At 51.4% G+C, this 20,177-nt stretch overlaps 3 protein-coding genes across 9 annotated transcripts in view; 1 reads left to right on the top strand and 2 right to left on the bottom strand.

The window, feature by feature from the left end:
• Positions 1-6,354, bottom strand: part of BCL7C (BAF chromatin remodeling complex subunit BCL7C) — a 99,466-nt gene extending 93,112 nt beyond the window's left edge. For 2 of the 6 annotated variants that reach the window (XR_010323522.1, XM_064294900.1), the window contains exons 1-5: positions 6,147-6,349; positions 5,557-5,635; positions 5,117-5,225; positions 4,863-5,024; positions 3,361-3,446 (exon numbers count right to left, since the gene is read on the bottom strand). Coding sequence is in view for 3 of the 6 variants with exons in the window: in XM_064294900.1 (XP_064150970.1) it covers positions 3,361-3,446; positions 4,863-5,024; positions 5,117-5,225; positions 5,557-5,635; positions 6,147-6,238 (528 nt within the window). In the remaining 3 variants the exon portion in view is untranslated. Of the gene's footprint in view, positions 1-2,701; positions 2,898-3,360; positions 3,447-4,862; positions 5,025-5,116; positions 5,226-5,556; positions 5,636-6,146 lie in introns of those variants that run through there. The other 4 variants (XM_003418861.3, XR_010323520.1, XR_010323521.1 and 1 more) reach the window with 4 other exon arrangements.
• Positions 6,355-9,283: 2,929 nt separating this feature from the next.
• Positions 9,284-17,540, top strand: CTF1 (cardiotrophin 1). Of its 2 annotated transcripts, none has more exons than XM_003418781.4 (3): positions 9,284-9,425; positions 10,626-10,744; positions 12,226-17,540. In XM_003418781.4, the coding sequence occupies exons 1-3, from the start codon at positions 9,305-9,307 to the stop codon at positions 12,682-12,684; spliced, it is 699 nt and encodes a 232-aa protein (XP_003418829.2). In that variant the 5' UTR covers positions 9,284-9,304; the 3' UTR covers positions 12,685-17,540. The 2 variants fall into 2 exon arrangements, with proteins under 2 accessions (XP_003418829.2, XP_010596831.2); XM_010598529.3 differs by having other exon boundaries at positions 10,629-10,744.
• LOC100659942 (cardiotrophin-2) lies at positions 14,120-18,720 on the bottom strand. The gene is made up of 2 exons (XM_064294901.1): positions 16,592-18,720; positions 14,120-14,605 (listed from the first exon to the last, which is right to left on the bottom strand). Exons 1-2 carry the CDS (start codon positions 16,790-16,792, stop codon positions 14,147-14,149), a joined length of 660 nt encoding a protein of 219 aa, XP_064150971.1. The 5' UTR covers positions 16,793-18,720; the 3' UTR covers positions 14,120-14,146.
• Positions 18,721-20,177: the final 1,457 nt, after the last annotated feature.

Raw genomic sequence — 20,177 nt, forward strand, 5'->3', positions numbered from 1 at the left:
AAGCAGACATTTGGTTCTTCAAGTCTAGAAGTCAGGAGCAGAATGTGGAGGCAGAAGGTGGGGAAGCATTAACTCAAGGGGCAGGTGGGACCCGGCAGAAAGAGTGTCTGCAAAGAGAAGAGCTAGGCCAGGACAAGAGACATTTAAGGGATCAGGGAGAGGAGAATGATCAAGAATGGTTGGGACACAGAGGGTAGGAGGATGGGGGAGCTCTGCCAGCCAGGGCACGAGAGCTGGGGTTGGAGGAATTTCCAAAGGGTGTGGGCACTAGGGGGGAGCAGAGTGTGGCTGTGGAAGAAGTGACTTTTAAACGAGGATACAGAATGGGCCACAGAGAGAGTGGGAGCAGCCCTGGGCTCAGAGCAGATATCTGGGGCCTGTGGCCAGAAAACAGACCCATTGCCATCGAATCGATTCCAACTCATAGTGACCCTATAGGACAGAGCAGAACTGCCCCATAGAGTTTCCACGGAGCGCCTGGTAGATTCGAACTGCCAACCTTTTGGTTAGCAGCTATAGCTCTTAACCACTATGGCACCAGGGTTTCCTGTGGCCAGGAGAGGCAGGGACTGAAATTGGAAAGACTCAAACCTCAGCTTATCAAGGCTGCTTAGAAATAAACATCCCATGCAGGGCCAGGAACTCCCTCCCTAGCCTCACTGATACATGGATCTCTGGCCTTTATTGTAGCACCCTAGTATCCTCATCTATAAAATGGGCTAATAGAAAAAAAACAGCTGCCATTTATTGAGCACTTACTATGTGCCAAACCAGGGCTCATTTAATTCTCACAATAGTTTCACCAGGCTGATTCTACTACTATACTCATGTTACAGATGAAAAACTGAAGCACAGAGAGGTTAAGCACTTGCTTAAAGTCACACAGGAAATGAATGGAGATGCTGAGATTCAAACCCTGAGTCTAAATTTTGGGCCTTAACACTGTACCATTAACCCATGCAAGACACTTTACAGAGTGCTTTCATCATCTCATGGGGTAGTTGAGGGGAGTAATGAGATAACCCACATGTCCAGGAAATGGCTGCAAAATGCATGTGGAAATGCACGTGGTAGGCTGAATCATGGTCCTCCGAAGATACCCACATCCTAGTCCATGCCATCTGTGAATATGTTACCAGACATAGCAAACAGGACTTTGCGATTAAATTAAGGATATCGAGAGAGGGAGATTAGCCTGGATTATCCAGGTGGGCTTAATGTAATCACAGTGTCCTTAAAGAGGGAGGCAGGAGGGTCAAAGACAGAGATGGTGATGTGACAACAGAAGTGGAAAGAGAGAGAGGCTGAGGGTGCTATGCTGCTGGATTTGAAGTTGGAAGAAGAGGCCAAGAGCCAAGGAATGCAGGTGGCCTGTAGAAGCTGGAAAAGGCAAAGAAACACTCTCCCCTACAGCCTCCAGAAGGAACCAGCCTTGCTGACATCTTGACTTAGCCCAGCGAGACTGATTTTGAACTTCCGACCCCTCTTGCAGGCCCAGAATGAGAGAACCTTATATTATTTAGAGGTTCCCATAAACCACTGGGGCAGGCAAGGCCTAGGTATTGTCCCCATTGCATAGATAAACAAACTAATGCTCAGAGAGGGGAAATGGATTGCTTAGAGCCACACAGCTAGTGGATAACAGAGCCAGGACTTGAACAGGGGCTTCTGTCTTCAGATCTACCACACTGAGGTTCATGTCTCAGAGCTCAGCTGATGTGCCACCTCCTCAGGGAAGCCTTCATTCACCAAACAATTGCTCTGTGCCTGGAGCTGTGCTGGGTAAGGCTAGGAACCCAGTTCTGCCCTCAGGAGCCCGTAGCCTAGTAGACAAGATACACACAAACCAACAGTCCCAAAACCAACCAAAACCCATTGCCATCAAGTCGATTCCAATTGATAGTGACCCATAGGATAGGGTACAGCTGCCCTATAGGGTTTCCAAGAAGTGCCTGGTAGTTTTGAACTGCCAACCTTTTGGTTAGCAGCCATAGCTCTTAACCACTATGCCACCAGGGTTTCCCAACAATCCCAAAACAGCCTAACAAATGATCAAATAAAGGGAGGGAAGCACAGGAATTGCGGGAGTTCTAAAAAGGAAAAACTGACAGAGCCTGGCATCAGGGAAGTCTTCCTAGAGGAAGTGGTGATTGAACTGAGAACTAATAGGATTAACCAGAAGTGTGGGGCAGGGGTTCCAGGTGGAGGGACAGCTAAGCATAGACAGGGAGGCACAATGCTTAGGCTTTCCAAGGGCAGGGACTGGGCTTTTGCATCAGTCTCTTTGCTGAGCATCTGGACAAGATGACGCCAATAAATGGGTTGGGTGACCCCAGGCCCAGAAGTCCCTGGTTCTGCCCTCTAGGCCTCCGTGGTGTTCTCGTGTGTGAAATGGGAATCCTGGGCCTAGCTTGATAATTGCTGGGCCCAGGGGAGGGCTGAGAAGGAGGGTCCTGGGATTCTCACAGGAGGAGAGGTGAAGGTTAAAAAGGGTCAGCAGTAAGGAGGACAGGACAAAGTGGGGAAAGTGTTAGGGAGGAAGGTCCTGGCTCAAGCCCCTACTCCACATCTGACTCATGGTGTGACTACAGGAAGGTCCTCTCAAAGAGTCTCAGTGACCCCATCTGAGAAATGGAGCATGTGACAAAACTGTCACCAAAGACCCTCCCCAGCCCTGACGGGGAAACAACATGACACAAAATTATAAAAGGGTCTTTATTTGTAAAAAGTCAAAGAGGCCCCTGGGGTGGCAGGATAGGCAGGCCGGCTTCTCAGGGGTCAGGGGCATTGGGGCAGATGCGCTTGAGTGGGGGGGCGCCCTCCGAGTCCTCTGTGTCACCCTGGGCTGCCTCGGGGACAGGTGGCACTGGCTCAAAGACGGGGTAAGCTTCAGGGGCCTGGAGAGGAAGGGCGGACAGGCGTGAGCTCCACCCAAACCCAGGAGTCCAGCCTCCTAGCCTCTGCCTTCTCCAAAGCCTCCACTCCACTCCCCTCCCGGACCCAGGAGTCTAGCCCAGAGCCAGGTACCCAAGATGCAGCTTAAGTAAGGCACAAGAAAAAACAACAACGACAAATTCTGGAGAAAGAATGTGATATTTGATATTTCGGAAAAATGCATCAACATAATCCTTGTGGGAAAAATCAGAACTTTATGGGGGACTTTATTAAGCTTAAGACATTGGCCGTCGCTAAAATATCCTCTCCTTTTTGGTCCCAAGAATCCAGCCTCTAAGCTTTTACCTGTGTTCTATGTCTACATTCCCCTTCTGGACCCAGGAGTACAGCCTCTGAGCCTTTGGCTAACCCCAAAGCTTCCAACCCCTCGAAGACCTAAAAGAACAGTGTTCTGGCCTCTCTCACCTCAGCTTCCAGCAATTCTGGAACAGGCTCTTCCTTGGTCAGCATCGGGGGTTCATCGGTGCCGCCCGTAGTTATGCCCCCAGGATCTGGAAGGTCAAGTTAACAGACATTCCCTGAGCAGCCAGCAACTCTGTGGCAGTAACACAAACCAGTCAGGGAAATAAATACCAACAAGCACCAACCACGTAAGCCAGAGGGTATGGGAGAATGAGGGAGGAGCCCCCACTGTTACTGCGATCCAGAAGGCAGCACAGAGGAAGGAACATTTATGTGGGATGTTGAAGGGTGAGTAGGATTTCATCCGGCAAACAGGTGGAGCACACTTTTCGCAGAAGGAATTCATGCTTAATGAGCACAACTTCTGGGGTTGGAGTGCCTGGGTTCATATTCTGACCTTGGTCAAACTACTTAATTTCTCTAAGTCTCAGTTTCCCTGTCTGTAAAATGGGGATAACAACAGTAGTTACCACATGAGATTGTTGTGAGGATTCAGTGAGACAATACAGGTAGAGCCCTTAGCACAACCAAGTACTCAGTGGGTATCAATTAGTGCTTTTGTATTAGCAAAGGCATAAGAGTGCATGGCACATACTCGTCACAGCAAGTAGGCCCATGTCATGAGGTTGCTGGGGGAGAACAATGAGGTTACCAGGGGCCAGTTCACGAAGGGCCCTGAATGCCAAGCTGGGGAGGAGTCAAAAGCCATGGGGAGCTACTGAAGGCTTTGAAGCAGGGAAGCTGACAAGCTTGTGGTTTAGTTACTCTGGCAGTTGTGTGGAAGCAACTGGATGGGGGTGACTGCTGAGGAGGCTAGAGCCAGCAGTGCATGAAAGATGGGATGGCCAGAGCCAGGCAGAGCCTGGGAAGGGAAAGGCAGGCATCGACTGGCTATATGGAAGAGGGAGCTTGCTGTGTGACTTCGACAACTTATGTAACTTCTCTGAGCATCGGTTTCGTCATCTATAAATGGGGATCGTAATACGACACACCTTCCCATAGGGTTGTGATGAAGATTAAAAAAGATAAAGCGAGTAAAGTGCTTAGAAGCATACCTGGCGCACAGTAAGCACTCAATATGTATTACCTATTATCAATACCGTGTTAATTGCTTTTATGATTATCACTCAACGAATGTTCCTTGAGTACCTACTATGTGTCACATGGTGTTCTGAGGCAATTAGTGAACAAGATCGATATGAGCCCAACTTTCATGAAGCTGGTATCAGGTGGGACTGGGGGAGAAACATACTATACTAATAAAAAGTTAAATTTACATGAAATTTCAGATCGTGATAAGAGATCTACAGACCCTAAGAAGCCAGAGGAATGAGACACACAGTAGCTAGAGATAGGGTGGTAACTTTCCACAGAAGCCAAGGAAGAGCCTCCTTGATGAGGCAACAAAAGAGGAGAAACAGACATGCAGGGAAGCTGGTGGGTTCAGCTTTGTAGCGAACAGGATTCATCAGAGGAGCGGGCTCCCAGGAGGCACCTGGTCCTACCTCTCTCCTGGCCCAGCTGTGGGGGCTGAGCCTCTTCTGGGACCCCATCTTGGGGTCCGGCAGGCGATTCAGGACGGCTGGGCTGGGGGGTGCCCCCAGGGCTGGGCTCGGTGCCCTTTTGCAGAGACCCTTCCGAATGAAAACTCTGGTTGCTGTTCTCATCTGTGGGAACAAGAACCAGAAGGGTTGGGCCTGAGGCCCCAAGTTCTCTCTTCCATGCCCCTCACCCCCTAAATCCCAGGATCCCCACATACCATTGAGATCGAGCAGGATGAGAGGACCACCCCCTCGGGGACTGGAGACCCTGCCCCGCCGCTCCCGGCCACGGGATCTTTCTGCACCACCAACCGCCCGTCGTCGGTCCTAGGGGTTAGAGGGGTAAGGGTCAGGGCCCCAAGTGCCTTTCTGGTTAGCTCTTGCAATCCTCCCACCCCGTACAGATAAGGAAACTGAGGCAGAGAGAAGCAAAAGGCCTTGCCTGAGGTGACAGAGGTTGTGCATGCTGAGTTAGGTTCTGAATTCTGGGCTCTGGAGCAGGGAAAAAGAAGGGGGCTGGGGTGGCTAATAATTGTTGACATCTGCCTAAACTGCAGCATTTGAGGTCTGAGTGGGGACTAGATGTGGAGGCCAGGGTGGGCAGGAACTTGGCTGAGGTTGCACAGATGCAGGGTCTGGTGGGGGGGGGCTTGCTCACCTCCTCCTGGGGGTCCACCACTGGCACCCACTTGAAGATACGAAGGGAAGTGTCGCCCACAGTCACCCAGCGCTTCTCCCTGTGGGAGGATGGGGGGTAGCTGGGTCAGAGAGGCTTGGGGGAAAAGCCCCCCAGCTGGACACATCTGGGGGTACCTGCAGAGGTGGGGGAGGGGCACGAGGGGAGGGACAGTTTTGTTAATAGGGCGTAGTGAGAGGGCCAAAGAGAGCCCTGCAGACCTCAGGGCATAGATGAGAGTGCGTCTAGGTAGGGTATGGCTTGGGACTGTGGCGCTGCAAAAATGGGGGCATGGCTCTGGGCCTGGGTGAGGACCACGGCAATGAAGATCCTGGGGCACACTTAGGATGGAGGGAGTCACAGCTTTAGGAGGCAGGGCACAAAAATTGGAGCCCTACTATGGGAGGGCACGGCTGGAGATCACCAGGGCAAGGGAGACTGAGCCCTGTCAATCCGGGGCACAGCTGGGCACACGCCTAACACCTGGGGCTACAGCTGGCATGGGGAGGGTAAATGCATTTGGGGGCGGTAGCCCTGCTATGTCCCATCCGCGTCCCTGTCGCTGAGCTCACCATCTCCGGACCTTCTCGATGGTCGCCATCACCTTCTTGATGTCATCCTTGGCCCGGCTCCGGGTCTCGGCCCGCACAGTCCGGCCCGCCATGCTGGCGGGGCTGGGACCGAGGCAGGGCCCGTGGCGGGGCCGCCTCCCGTCCGGCGGGCTCAGGCTCGGCGCCAAGCAGGGGCGCCGCTCTCCAGGCCTGCCGACCCTCCGGGAGTTGGCCGCGCCCTCCCTCGCTCCCCAACGCCTCCGCGAATCCCCGCCCCGCTTCCTGCCGCCGCGCCCCGCCCCGGCCCGTCCCCGGAGCGGCCCGGCGGCGCGGGCGGCGGGAGCCGAGGTTTGGAAGCCCGGCCGGCCCCGCCCCGACCCGGGCCCGCCCCCTCGGGGCGTCCGGACGCGCAGCGCCCCCTGCCCGCCACCGAGAGGGAGAGTTAGGGGCAGCTGGGCGACTGGACGCGCGCGACCGGTCAGAGGCGGTGCGTTCAGGCCACGTGGGCCCCGGGGATGCGCGCGGGGGTCCGTGTCCGGATGTGCGTCCCCCGCGCTTGGGCGTCCCTGAAATTCTGGGTGAGGGTGTGTTTATGTATGTGTGTGTCCACCCTCGCCAAGTTGTCTGATTCTATGTTGCCCAGCTCATCCATTCATTCAACAGTCTACTGAGTGCCAACTATGTGCCAGGTTCTGCCAGTATGAGTGGGTCTCCACCCACCGGAATGACTAAAATGAAAATGACAGACCATACCAAGGTAGGCGAGGAAGCAGAGCAAGTGGAACTCATATTTAGGCGGGGAGTTGAGGGGGTGTAAATTGGTAGAGCCACTTTGGAAAACAGGCAGTTTTCTAGTGAAGCTGGCCATATGATCCAGCAGTTCCAATCCTAAGTCGTCAACGCCCAACGGAGGTATGAACACCAAGAGATGTGTACTAGAAAGTTCATAGCACTGTTCATAATAGCCCCAAATTGGAAACAACTCAAATGCCCATCAACAGGAGACTGGAAAATGAATTGTAGCCTATTCACACCCGTGGGCACAGCAATGAGAATGATTGATTCCTGCTACACCTAACAAACCCTGGTGGCGTAGTGGTTAAGTGCTACGGCTGCTAACCAAGAGACCGGCAGTTTGAATCTGCCAGGCGCACCGTGGAAACTCTGTCGGGCAGTTCTACTCTGTCCGATAGGGTTGCTATGAGTTGGAATCGACTCGACGGCAGTGGCTTTGGTTTTTACACCCAGCAACGTGGATAAGTCTCATGAACATCTGAGTGAAAGAAGACACAAGCTTCCATTTATATGAAGTTTGAAAACGACAAAATTATGGTGTGAGAAGGCAGGATAGTGGTCACCCTTGGGGGATACTGACTGGGAATGGCTAAGAGGGGGGTTTCTCCAAGCAGATCCTGTTCTGTTTCTTAATGTGGTGCTGGTTCCTTGGGCATGTTTATCATATGGGAAGTCACCAAGCTGTATACTTATGATGTGTGCACTTTTCTGTATGTGTATTTTACTTCAATAAAAAGTTTTCTTAAAGAAAATGACTGTGTCTTGGTTGGTTTTATTGGACACCGTGCTTGTCAGCAGACCCTTGGTGAGCTTGGCGACAAACAAAAAGGTTGGCAGTTCGAATCCGCCAGCTGATCTTTAGAAACCTTATGGGGCAGCCCTACTCTGTCCTATAGGATCACTATGAGTCGGAATCAACTTGACAGCGATGGGTTTACAGGTGCTTGTCAGCAGATATAAATGTGTGTTGCTATGTGTGAGTGTGTTTCAAGGGTATGTCTGTTGTGTCTGTGCTGTTGTGTGACCGTCCGGAGGGGTTAAGGTATAGCAAGGTGATGATGAGAGCATCTCTGGAGCTAAACTGCTGGGGAGAAATCCCAACTGTGCCACACTTACCTATGTGGCCTTGGACGAGTCACTTATCTGTCTATACTTCTAATTCCTTGTCTATAGAATGGGGGTGATAATATTACCTACCTTTTTATATTGTTATAAGCATTAAGGAAACCCTAGTGGCATAGTGGTTAAGTGTTACGGCTGCTAACCAAAGGGTCAGCAGTTCGAATCCACCGGGCACTCCTTGGAAACCCTATGGGGCAGTTCTACTCTGTCCTATAGAGTGGCTGTGAGTCGGAATCGACTCGATGGCAACAGGGTGAATGAGTTTATAAGCATTAAGCAAGTTAATACATGAATACATGTATAGCTCTTAGAGCCTGCACATAATAAACCCTCAATAAATATTAACTGTGAATAAAGAGTGCAGCCTCAGTTGCACCTGCTCTGCTCTCTGCCAGTTAATCCCTGCATTCCTTTATTCTGGCAGTTTGTCTGCCCATGTCAACATCCTCACAGACACACAGTCCTTTTGCTCACAGTCTCCATTGTGTATGGTCTCTCTCATCAGACTGTGAGTTCCTTAGGGGTTCTGAGACCCCATATGGATCGTATCTGTGTCCCAGGATCCAGAGCAGAGTAGGCACTCTAGAACCATCTCTAGGGATGTGTATGCAGACCCCCTAGTGTCTACCTGCACCAGGTTAGTGGGGTTACGTGTGAGTGTGACCTCCTGCACCTGTCTCTGAAGCTTGCTCCTATGTAAGAATGAGTGTATGCATTAACTTTCAATAGATGCATGTGTGTGTGTCAGTGGGGTGAGGTGAGATGAGGTGATGTGTCTCCCTCCTGGTAGGTGTGACAACCAGCATGTGCTTGAAGAAAGGAGACGGGGAATATCAATGTGACAATGAGACTGTGCTGACTGGGTGGAACGCATATAAGATACAGGTGTGTGTCTGGGTAGGTGTGCCCCCAAGCCCTAGAGACTCCTACCGGACAACCCTCTCACCTAGCCTCCCTTTGTCTCCAAGAGGAAGGGCTTGCACATCCTCTCCTGCCAGCCCCTCAGCCTCCCTCTTTATCTCCTAGTGCCAGGCCCTGCCCCAGGTCGGTGCCTGAGCCTCCTCCTGGTGGGACGCAGGGCTGCTTCCCATGCCCCCAACCCTCGGTCCCAGGTCCCAAGCCCATAGTGCCAATAAGCTGTCCCCCCCACCCCACCCCTTAGGTCCCTCTCGGGTTAGGCTGCGTAGGCTGGGAGCTGAGCTCAGGGCCAAGGAATCTTGCCTGGGAGAGGGGGGGTGGGGCGGGTGTTTGGGGTCTGGACCATGATTGGTTGCGCCCGAGTCACGCCCCTACCCCTGTCCCCCTTCTCCCGCCTCGAAGGGGGGCGTGGAGGTAACCGAGATCGGCTAAGGGCCAGCATGAGCCGGAGGGAGGGAAGTCTGGGTAAGGGGCTGAAGGGTCAGATGCCGGGTCACTGAGGGGAGCAGGGGTCAGAAGGGCTGGGAGCTAGGGTCAGAGTCTCCGCCACCTCCGGGACTGGGAGGGGAGCGGCCTGGGCACGGGAGCTTACCCTGGTGTCAGGTAACGAGCGGGTGAGTTGTGGGAAGGGAGCAGGCGCCAGAGTTGTGGGAAGGGAGCAGGCGCCAGGGTTCAGAAGAGGCCTGGAGCTGCGCTTTCAGGGACTTGGGCTCTGCAGCCAGACAACTGGTTCGAGTCCACCTGGGGGAGGACTGGAGTCAGGACAGGGGGCTGGACCCCTGGGTCCTCTCCGAGTCTCGGAAATAATCAGAACTTGGGGTCAGAGGGAGAAGTAGAGTTGTGGAAGTCTTTGGGCCACATGAGTGAGTGCATGACAAGAGGAAACGAAAGTCTAGGCAGCTGAAGACCGGTACTAGCAGTGGGAAACTCAGGCGGGGGCGGGGCGGGAGGTGCCGTGTCCGGACTACATCCCCCAGCATGCATTTGGGAGCGCGCTGTGCGTCTCGGGAAGTGTAGTCCTCCTTCTCCTGGGGCGCCACCCTATGGCTTGTGTCCCTCAGGGCGGGTCGCTGATTCATTGATGCCGCCCAGGGCCCAGCCCAGTGTTTTGCATAAAAGAGACATCAGAAAGCGAATGGGACTTCGGTCTCCGGATCTGTAAAATGAGGGAGTTTTTTCCTTACAGGCCTCTTTCGATTTGCAATGCTGTGCTTCAATGATGTTGAATTCCACTAATAGTCACTCAAGTACAGAAATAGATGTCAGCCCTATCCTCTCAGGGATCCCAGGCTGAGGCAGATACACACAAATAATTATAATCTGCCATTAAAAGAGTTACCTGGCAAGTATAAGCAAATGGCTTTAGGTTGAAGGAAGAAGTTAATTTGGGAAACAGGTCAATCTGGAGGCCACACTGAGGAGGCAATGTTTGAATTTGGCCTTAATATGATTTCAACAGCAGCTTGGACACGGGGAACACATTTCACATAGAGCTACTGCTTGGAAAAGATCTGGGGTCTCAGTTGGTATGGGACAGACTGTGCCTAGCTTAAAAATGGGAAAATTCAGAGCAGAGCTGCTGGGTTTAGAAAGCAGGAGCCAGCTTCGGAGCAGTCTCGGAGGAGGGGTTTGGGCTACCCTTATTCTTCCCCCCTTTCTCACCAGAAGACCCCCAGGCTGACTCCTCAACCTCACTCCTTCCCCACCTGGAAGCCAAGATCCGTCAGACTCACAACCTTGCCCGTCTTCTCACCAAATATGCTGAGCAGCTGTTCCAGGAATATGTGAGTGGGGGTGGGGATGGAGGATGTTGTAGGGGCCTGGGGCTTAGAGAATCATGGGGAAGCACAGATCACAGGAGTCCTACACCATCCATTTTCTTTACCTCATTTCCCCTTGAGAAGGACAGTAACTTGCCCCTGGCCACACAGCAAATAGGAGGAGGGTCCTATCTGTGACCCAAATGCCCTCTGTCCTCATCACCTTGGAGGCTCCCTCCTCAGAGCTTTAAGTCAGAGGCTGCCTGAGAGAGTGATGAGAACTCTGGTCTGAGAGTCAGGAAGACTAGGGTCTATGAGATCTCATCACCTAGCCTCCGTGGGCCTTGGTCTCCCTAGCTGTAAAAGGAGGCAGTTGAGCAAGACGAGTTGTGAGCTCTTTCAGCTGGGTATTCAGAGAGGCCAATAACGGTTTTCAATCTGGGGCAAAAATTCCACCTCAAGAGGGGATTTTTACAGAGGGAGATCTACTGACATTTTGGTTGGGCAGAAGGCCCTGCCCAAGGAAAGAAGATGTTTACCCAAAATTTCCCTGATGTAGTGAAGGGAAGGTATAGTTGTGGAATCAGACAGACCCAGGCCTATCAGCTTGCTAACCATGACATTGGGCAGTAATGCTAATATTAAAATAACCATGTAATAATTATGATTTGGGATAACAGAGACGGAACTGGCTTTGCAGTCCTACCAACTTTGGTTCGTATTCCAGCTCTGCCACTTACTAGATGAGTGATCTACGGCAAGTCACTGTACCTCTTCAGCCCGGTTTCCTCATTTACAAAATAATTATCATCATCATTCTACTCATTATTGGGAAAATTTGAATTAATATGTTTAAAGCAACAAGCACAATGCCTGAACTGGAGGGAAGAGGTTAGGAAAGGATAAATGGCGGACACAATTCAATCCACAACAGGAGGGTAGGGAAGAAGAGCAAAATAGACTTGGTCCTTGCAATATCTCATATGATTCTCAGGAGACCCTTGGTAAGAAGACAGGGCAGGGAGCTGCTCCCCTTTTTACAGATAAGAAGACTGAGGTTCAGAGAAGGAAGTGGTTTTTGCCCTAAACGGCACAATTAGTAAGTGGTGGAGACGGGACTTGAACCCTGGCCTGTAAGATAACATTACTGAAAGACTAACATTTATTGAGCCCTTCCTATGGGCCAGGCCCTGTCTTAAGCACTTTACATGCTCGTATACTTACCAGCATGTTGGAAGTACCATATGAAGTCGATACTATTATTATCCACTTCAGAGACAAAAACAGGCACTGATGTACAGCTCACGTTGTTTTCTGTTGCTTTATATTCTCTCAAACACAGCAGCCCGGTGAGGAGAGATTTATCATTTGCGAGATAAGGAAACTAAGGCCCCGGAGTGGGTGGGGGACTCAGTTAAACGTGGAGGAGCTCGCGCCCCGGCCCACCGCACAGCTGGGGCCGCTCCAAGCGCAGCCTCGCTGACAGGCTGGCCATGTCTCCTCAGGTGCAGCACCAAGGAGACCCCTTCGGCCTGCCTGGCTTCTCGCCGCCGCGGCTGCCGGTGGCCGGCTTGAGCGCCCCGGCGCCGAGCCACGCGGGGCTGCCCGCGGCGGAGCGCCTGCGGCTGGACGCGGCGGCGCTGGAAGCGCTGCCGCCGCTGCTGGACATCGTGCGCCGCCACCAGGCCGAGCTGAACCCGCGCGCGCCGCGCCTGCTGCGGCGCCTGGAGGATGCGGCGCGCCAGGCCCGGGCCCTGGGGTCCGCCGTGGAGGCCGTGCTTGCCGCGTTCGGCGTCCCGGCCAGCGGGCCACGGCCCGAGCCGTCTCCAGCTGCCGCCGCCGCCGCCTCCACGGGCGTCTTCCCGGCCAAGGTGCTGGGGTTTCGCGTGTGCGGCCTCTACCGCGAGTGGGTGAGCCGCACAGAGGGCGACCTGGGCCAGCTGGTGCCGGGGGGCCCGGCCTGAACGCAGGGTGTGGGGGCACAGCTCGCGCTGCTGCCACCCCTTTCTGCCTCCGAACGTCTTCATTTCATGTCTGTGTCTCTGGCTGTGTCCGTTTCTCTGTCCCTTTTTGTCTTGTTCTCTTTTTCTCTTTCTGAGCCTCCTTGTCTCTGTGTGTGACTTCCTCTGTGTCTGTCACTTTATTGCTTTGCCCCTCTTTTGCTCCTTCTTGGATCTGCCTCATCTTTCTTGGTCTACCCCTTTACCCGCTCAGGGGATCTCTTGTCTCCCCCTGGCCCATGTGAGTGTGTCTGTATCTCAGCCTTCTCTCAAGGAGGCTACAGATTACAAATCACTTCCTCCTTTATCTTTCATTTGTCTCTCTGTCTCCCTCTGTCTGTCCTCTCCTAGCCAGGAAAGTGTCTGCTGTGGCCTTGTGCTGGGAGGGCTACTCCAGACAAATTTTAGTCACCTTCCCCCAGGGCCACCCTGCCTGCTGCTCCCACTCTCCCCAATCCCATCCCTTTGGGCCCTGCCCCCTTTCCTTTTGATGTCCTTCCCCCCCTTCACCTCCCTCTGCCCTGTCCTTGCACCCCCCTTCCCACCCAGGTCTGTAGAGAAAAGCACACCTAAAAAAAAGTTTTATTTCTGAGAATAAATTAATTTTTTGTAAATGTTTCAAAATAAAAAGAAAACTGTAAAGTTACCTGTATATACAGTTGTTGGGAAAATGGGGAGACAGCTTTGAGAAGAATAGGATCCTCAGGGTGCAGCCAGGTCCCCCCAACATACCCAAAGGACACAATATAAATAGGAGATTAATGAGAGCACCAGGACCAGGGACACCATCAGTCCAAAATAGGAAGTGGATGTGTCCTGAGCAGAAAACAAATATGGTATGAAGTCCTTAGAGCTTCAAGAATTGGACTTCTATTGATCAGGAAGTGAAGCCCCTTGAGACAGGAAGTTAGAGCAGTGGCCACGAGCAGAGAGGTAGACTATGAGAGGAAATGAGCTCCTCCAGAAGGAAGAAAGGAGGCCTGTCTGCTCAGAAAGGTCATATCTTCATACAGGAAGTGAGGTAGATGAAGATGGGAACTCAGCCCCTAGAAGAGGAAAGACTCAGGGGGAGCTTAGGAAGGAAACCAACTGTCCTCTCCCTGTAGAGTAGGAAGCAAGGTCTCTTCAGAGAAATACTTTTTTCCACCCAGAAAGTGTGCAACCTGTACCACTGGATTTGTAATCCAGGAGATGGTACCACTGGAGATCCACCCACTTCTGGAAGGGAGGCCATAGGACCTGGACAGGAAGGCCCAAGCAATAGGAGATTGAGGCCTGGCTTAGAGAGAATCGTCCCAAAGACGTGGCACGTAAGTCCTGTCTGCTACAAAAGATTGCCTCTTTCTCTAGCCAGCAAGCAAGACAGACTTCAGTCCATTGTGAAAAGGCAGAGTGTTGCAGCCTCTGACAGGAAATCCCACCTCCTCTATTCTGGGTATTTGGCCTTGAGCAGAGCCAAGTCCCTCACTGCTCGGTCTGTCCAGTGGCCATATTCCCGGGTCACTACATAGCCCCGACATTTCCTCTCAAATGCCGAGGCCCCAAACCGGACAAGCCCGAGGGTGTCCTCTTCTGGGGGAATGGGAAGACCCAAGGCAGTCATGATGGCAGCCATGTTACCCAGTAGGCCCTGGGCCCGGAGCCTTGCAGCCCTAAGCTGGGCCAGCAGGATGGGACTGTCAGGGTTCAAGTCTGTCTGGTCGTCCCCAACAAGCTGGAGATGCTGGGTCAAGGCCAAGAAGGCTCCCTGGGCACGGCTCAGCCGTTCTGCATCTTCCAGGGCATGCCAGATCTTGAAGGAGACAGCTGCAGAAGGCAGACTGCTGAGCTGGAGCTCAGGAGCTGAGAAGCCAGGGTCACTGAAGGGGCTGCCCTGGTACTGGAGCTGTATGAGGGACAGAGACAGGTGGGAGTGATGGGGCCCAGGAGTGCCCCAGAGCTCTGACTTCACATCTGCCCTCCATGAGACTGGCATCTTCTCAGAGGGAGTCACCATCCGCCACCCCTCAGGGAGTTGGTGAGATGTTGTAGTAAAGAGCCTGGGCACTGCAGTCCAAGAGAATTAGGTTCCAGTCCTGCCTCTTCTGCATACTAGCTGTGCAGCTTTGAATCACGAGCTTTTTAATAATTCTCACTTTGCATTATTATTGTAAGGAGCCTGGGTGGCACAACAGTTAAATACTCCACTGCTAACTGAAAGGTTGGTGGTTTGAACACACCCAGTGGCTCCTAGGGAGAAAGACCTGGCAATCTGCTCCTGTAAAGATTATGGCCTAGAAAACCCTATAGGGCAGGTCCCCTTTCACATGTGGTTGCTAATAATCTAAGTCTACTCGACGGCACCTAACAACAACAACACTATTATTATCGTGAAGATGATAAGAAATTATATATATACATCTGTGGGTGTGTATCATACAATATAAAGCATTTAGCATAGCACCTGGCGTGCAAGAAGGGCATGATAAACCGTCATTAGTTACTAATACAATAGTTCTATTAATATCAATTGACAGTATGATTACATTATTTATGATAATATTTTCCATCCAAGTGTATCATTGACAATATAGTTACAGCACTATTTTTTTATTTATAGCACCGGATTGTTTATGTTTGTTAATTTTATTATAATCATTAGTGAATAATTGTTAACCTTATTAAATTTAGTTGAGGGCCTTCTCCATCCAAGTTTTTGCCTCCACAGACTTAGACTCACAGAATCTTAGTGTAGGGTGATAGGCCCCTTCACTGATCGATTACCTAGTCACACACCTGCATTTTACAGATGGGAGAACTGAAGCTCAGAGAGGGGCCATGCTTTGCCCAAGACCATCCAGGGAATAGTGGCAGATATAGGACTGGAGGATCCCTGGTGGTGGTGTGGTTAAAGAGCTTGACTGCTAACCAAGAGATTGGCAGTTTGAATCCACCAACTGCTCCTTGGGAATCCGGGGCAGTTCTAATCTAATCTATAAGGTCGCTATGAGTTGGAATCGACTCATCGGCAACGAGTTTTTTTGGTTATGGGACTAGAACCTGGATTTAATAATTTCACACGACCCTAGAATATACTACAGTGGAAGAGTCACCAACTCCAGGGTCTCCAGGGGCCAGACAGATCGTGTAACTGGGAGAAGAAAGCAAGATTAAGATGGGGGGGAGGGTAGGAGCTTTGGCCAATAGGATCCCTGCATCTGTTTTAGGTAGACGTTCATATTCAAAAGTTGAACAAGCACCGAGCGGGCCAAACTAAAAACATCTGTAGGTCATACCCAGCCAGCAAGCTGCCAGTTTTAACTTTGAAAGAGTGAGAGGGGTAAATGGCAGGGTGTCCCACGGACTTGGTGTCAAATCCTGGCTCTGCCAATTATTAGCTGTGAAACTGTGGGCAAATTACTCACCCTCTCTAAGACTCAGTTTTCTCCTCCGTAAAATGGGCCTATAATTCCACTTCTCTGAACTCTTTGAGGTGTCAATAAGATAATGGGGCTAGCATGGCATGGGGCTCAAGTAAGCACACAGCATGAGGTGGTTATGGAAATAATTATTATGACCATGTAAAGCCCTTCCCTCTGTGTGCTTTCCTTTAAACATTGCAACACTCCTGAGAGGTCAGTAAAGGTAGGATCACCATCACATTTTACAGTTGCAAAAGCTGAAGCCAAGAGAAGAGCAATGACTTGCCCAAAGTCATGCAGCCATCAGTGACAGCATTCGTGTAGATATGTTTCTAGTTAATAGAGTCTCTGCCCTCTTGGACTCTCAGGGGAGCCTTATCTTGGGCTTCCTGTGTTTCCTCTACCCAGGGCTAGGCCAGGAGGGCAGTGTCCCTCTCCCTTGTCGCCCGTTCATGCCCAGCATCACTCACGTAAGTCTGCAGCAGCGTTGATGTGTTCTTCTGCATGTAGAGGGCCAGACTATAAGCTTGACTGATGGGCTTGGCTGGGGAGATAGGAGCCGCTGAACTGAGGGGTGGCAGCAGCAGGGTCAGCAGGCAGAGGGGAGCTGGCAGAGGAAACCAGAGGTCAGCACCAAATTCCTGATCCTGCCTGTGGATCAGTTCATTCATTCACATTCAATTCATTCACAACTCAAATAAGTATAGCCCTTGTTGCCTACAATGAATTTGTAGGCCTAAGTCAGGGTAGAATCACCCTGTAGGTGGAATATTTCTAGACCAGAATGTTCCCCTGAACTCCAGATTGATGTATTCAGCTTCCTACTTGACACTTTCAGATGGATATGAACAAGTATCTCCAACTCCACATACCCAATACTCAGCTCTGAATTTCCCCGCCACCAGCCCACTCCTCCCCCAATCTTCCCCGTCTCAGATAAGGGCAGTAGCATTCTTTCGGCTGCTCAGGCCAAAACCACCGTCTTCTTTGGCTCCTCATTTTGTCTTAGTCTTCACATCCAACCTCACAATGAATCTTGGTGGCTCTACCCTCAACAGGCAGCCAGTCCAGACCTTTGTTTCTTGATCAGAGTGCTCATTACAAGGGTCTGTTCACTTTGAAAATTCATTGAGCTGTATACTTATGATTTGTGCACTTTTCTGTAAATTTGTTACTTCCAAAACCAAAAAGTTTTAAAAGACACATCTAGAATCTAACCACTTCTTCCCGTCTTTACACTGCTGCTACCTCGGTCTGAGCCACCATCATCTCTAGCCTGGACATGGCAGTAGCCTCCTCCCTGGTCTCTCCACTTCCATACTTGCCTCTGCCCCCACCTCCCCACACACCTGAATCTATTCATATCCTTCCTCTGTTCAAACCCTCTCATGGCTCCCCCCTTCACTCAGTAAAAGCTATGTAGGCCTGTTCCCTCTCTGACTTCCTCTCCTTCTCCGCCTCAGCCACAGGGCTCATCTTGGTCTTCTCTCTCTCTCTCTCATATTTCATAGTATGGATGCACCAAACTCCCTACTGACAAATATTTATGTCAATTCCAATTTTTTTGCTTTTGCCAACAATGCAAGTTGATATGGCAGCCCCTCCCTGCTTCCCAACCCACCCCCTCCCAGCCCCGCCACATACACACTGTCTATTCTTCCCAGCAGCCAGAAGGAGCCTTTTGAAATGGAAAGCTAACATTGTTAATTCCCCTGTCCCAAGCCCTCCATTAGCTCCCTAAACAAAATCCAAACTCCTTGGAGTGGTCCACCAGGCCCGTGCACTCTGGGCCCTGAGCTTCTCCACTGGACCCTGTACCACTGCACACTCGAGGCCACACTGACTTTCTTTCTGTCCCACTAACACTCCAAGCTCATTCTTCCCTCAGGCCTTTATCCTTGCTATGGCTGCCAGAACCAAAAACCAAACCAAACCTTTTGCTATCAAGTTGATTCCAACTCATAGCGACCCTGTAAGATGGAGTAGAAAGTGCCCCATAGGGTTTCCAAGGAGCAGCTGGTGGATTCAAACGGCCAACTTTTTGGTTAACAGCTGAGCTCTTAACCACTGTGCCACCAGGTCTCCCCCTCAATCTTCCCAAGGCTACCTCCTTCTTGTCCTTCAGGCCTCAGCTTCTGACCACCAGATCAAAAGTCCCTCCCTTTCCCTGTTTGAGAGACTTTATCTGAAGTTCCCTTATTTATTTGTTTGTTTACTTGTTTGTTGCTGTCTCTCCCACTAGAATGTCATCTCCAGGAACGAGGAAACCTCACTTGGTTCATTCGCAGCTGGGCCACCAGGACCTAGCACAGAGCTCAAGAAGTATTTGTTCATGAATGAATGCTGCCATGAACATCCTTGTCACAGTATCTTTGGGCACTTTGGAAGGTGGGAATATCTGGGGCAGAGGGTCTGCTCATTTTAAATTTGAGGAGATGCTGCCAAATTGTCTTCTCCAAGGTCTGGCCCAGTTTATGTTCCCCCCACCAATGTGAGGCTCAGAGAGAGAGGGAATTACCTAAGGTCACCAGCTAGGAAGCGATGGAGGTAAAAGGCAAGCCCAGGCTGGCCTCCTTCCTTCCCCTTCCTATATTCCTAAGTTCCCTAAAGTTCAGAGTCAATTAAGAGAAGGCCAAGGGTGAAGGCCCTCTCATTCATTCATTCACTCTACAAACCTGGATCATTGCGCTCACCTTCTATCACACAACATTATAATTTACTTATTTATTATATATATTGTCTGTCTGCAGAACAGCCTGTCCGTAAGTCCAGAGATTTTTGTCTGTTTTGTTCACAGTTGTATCCTCAAATGCCTAGAACAGTACCTAGTACATAGTAAAAAAAAAAAAAAAAAATTTTTTTTTTTTTTTGTAGTGTTCAATAAATCCTTGTTACATCAATGAAGGCACAAATGAGGAATGAATGAAGCCTTCTATGTAAGGATATAGCAGTTGCCAGCCTATGCAAAGACGGTCAGGGATGTGGGTCAGCGGGTGGTGCCTCCTCCCCTCCAGGCCTCTGGACCCTGGTGTCCCTGCCCTCTTCACTTACCCAGCAGGCCACTCATGCTCTCTCCTTTGCTCCTTCCTCTCTCTGCAGTCTCTGGGCTTTTCCAGGGCACCTGTCCTCCTGTCCCTCAGGTGGCTTTATAGCTGGGGCTGAGCCCTGGCACCACCCAAAAGGGAGGGAAGCAGCCACACCCTGGTGGGGGCAGGCAGCAGAGAGGGTCCCAGAGAAGAATGAGACAGGCTTGGCAGGCCAAGGGACTAGAAAGAGAGGTTTGGGAAAGACCCAGAAAAGGGCATACATTCCGGAGAGCAGGCAGGGAAAGGAACACTAAGGTGACACCCCAGGCCCTTACAGCCCCCAAACTCAACCTTAAACCCTGGTGGCTGAGAGGGAGGAGCCAGGGTGGGGAGGGGGCCACGGCGGGGAGGGGATTATGGGGGGACAAAGGGGCCGCCCTGCTCCATGCTGCTCTGCACGTCCTGGGATCTAGTTTCCCCTGAGGAGGCGGCTCCCTGCTCCGCCCCACAGGGACCCAAGTATTCTGTCCTGGCTCTGAAGAAGTTTGGAAAAAAGGATAGGAAGGGGGGTGCGCAAGCGACATGACCCATGCCCAGGTGCACCTGAGACGCAGGAGCGTGCACACGTCTACACGCTTTGGCACGTGGGCACATACCCAACATGTGTGCACACTTCCGTAGTGCATTCATTCATTCCACAAATATGTATTGAGCACCTACTGTGTGCCAGTCCCTGTTTTAGGCACTGGGGATAGAACAGGGAACAAGACAGAAAAAAATCCCTGCCCTCATGGAGCTGACACTCTAGCAGGCATGTCTACATGTGTGTTGTATCTTGTATACCCTGTTATGCTTAACACATAGTATACATCCAGAATCCCAGAGATGAGTGCACACATGTGCACCCAAATGCACGTAGGGGGTGGCGTAGAGGGAAAGGGGCCCACGCCCCTCCCGCTAAAGGCAGGAGGCACATCAGTTTATTCATTCGTTCATCTATACATTCAATACCAAAACAAACCCATTGGCA

Source organism: Loxodonta africana, chromosome 12 (assembly GCF_030014295.1).
Source record: "Loxodonta africana isolate mLoxAfr1 chromosome 12, mLoxAfr1.hap2, whole genome shotgun sequence".
NCBI classification, from domain to species: Eukaryota; Metazoa; Chordata; class Mammalia; order Proboscidea; family Elephantidae; genus Loxodonta; species Loxodonta africana.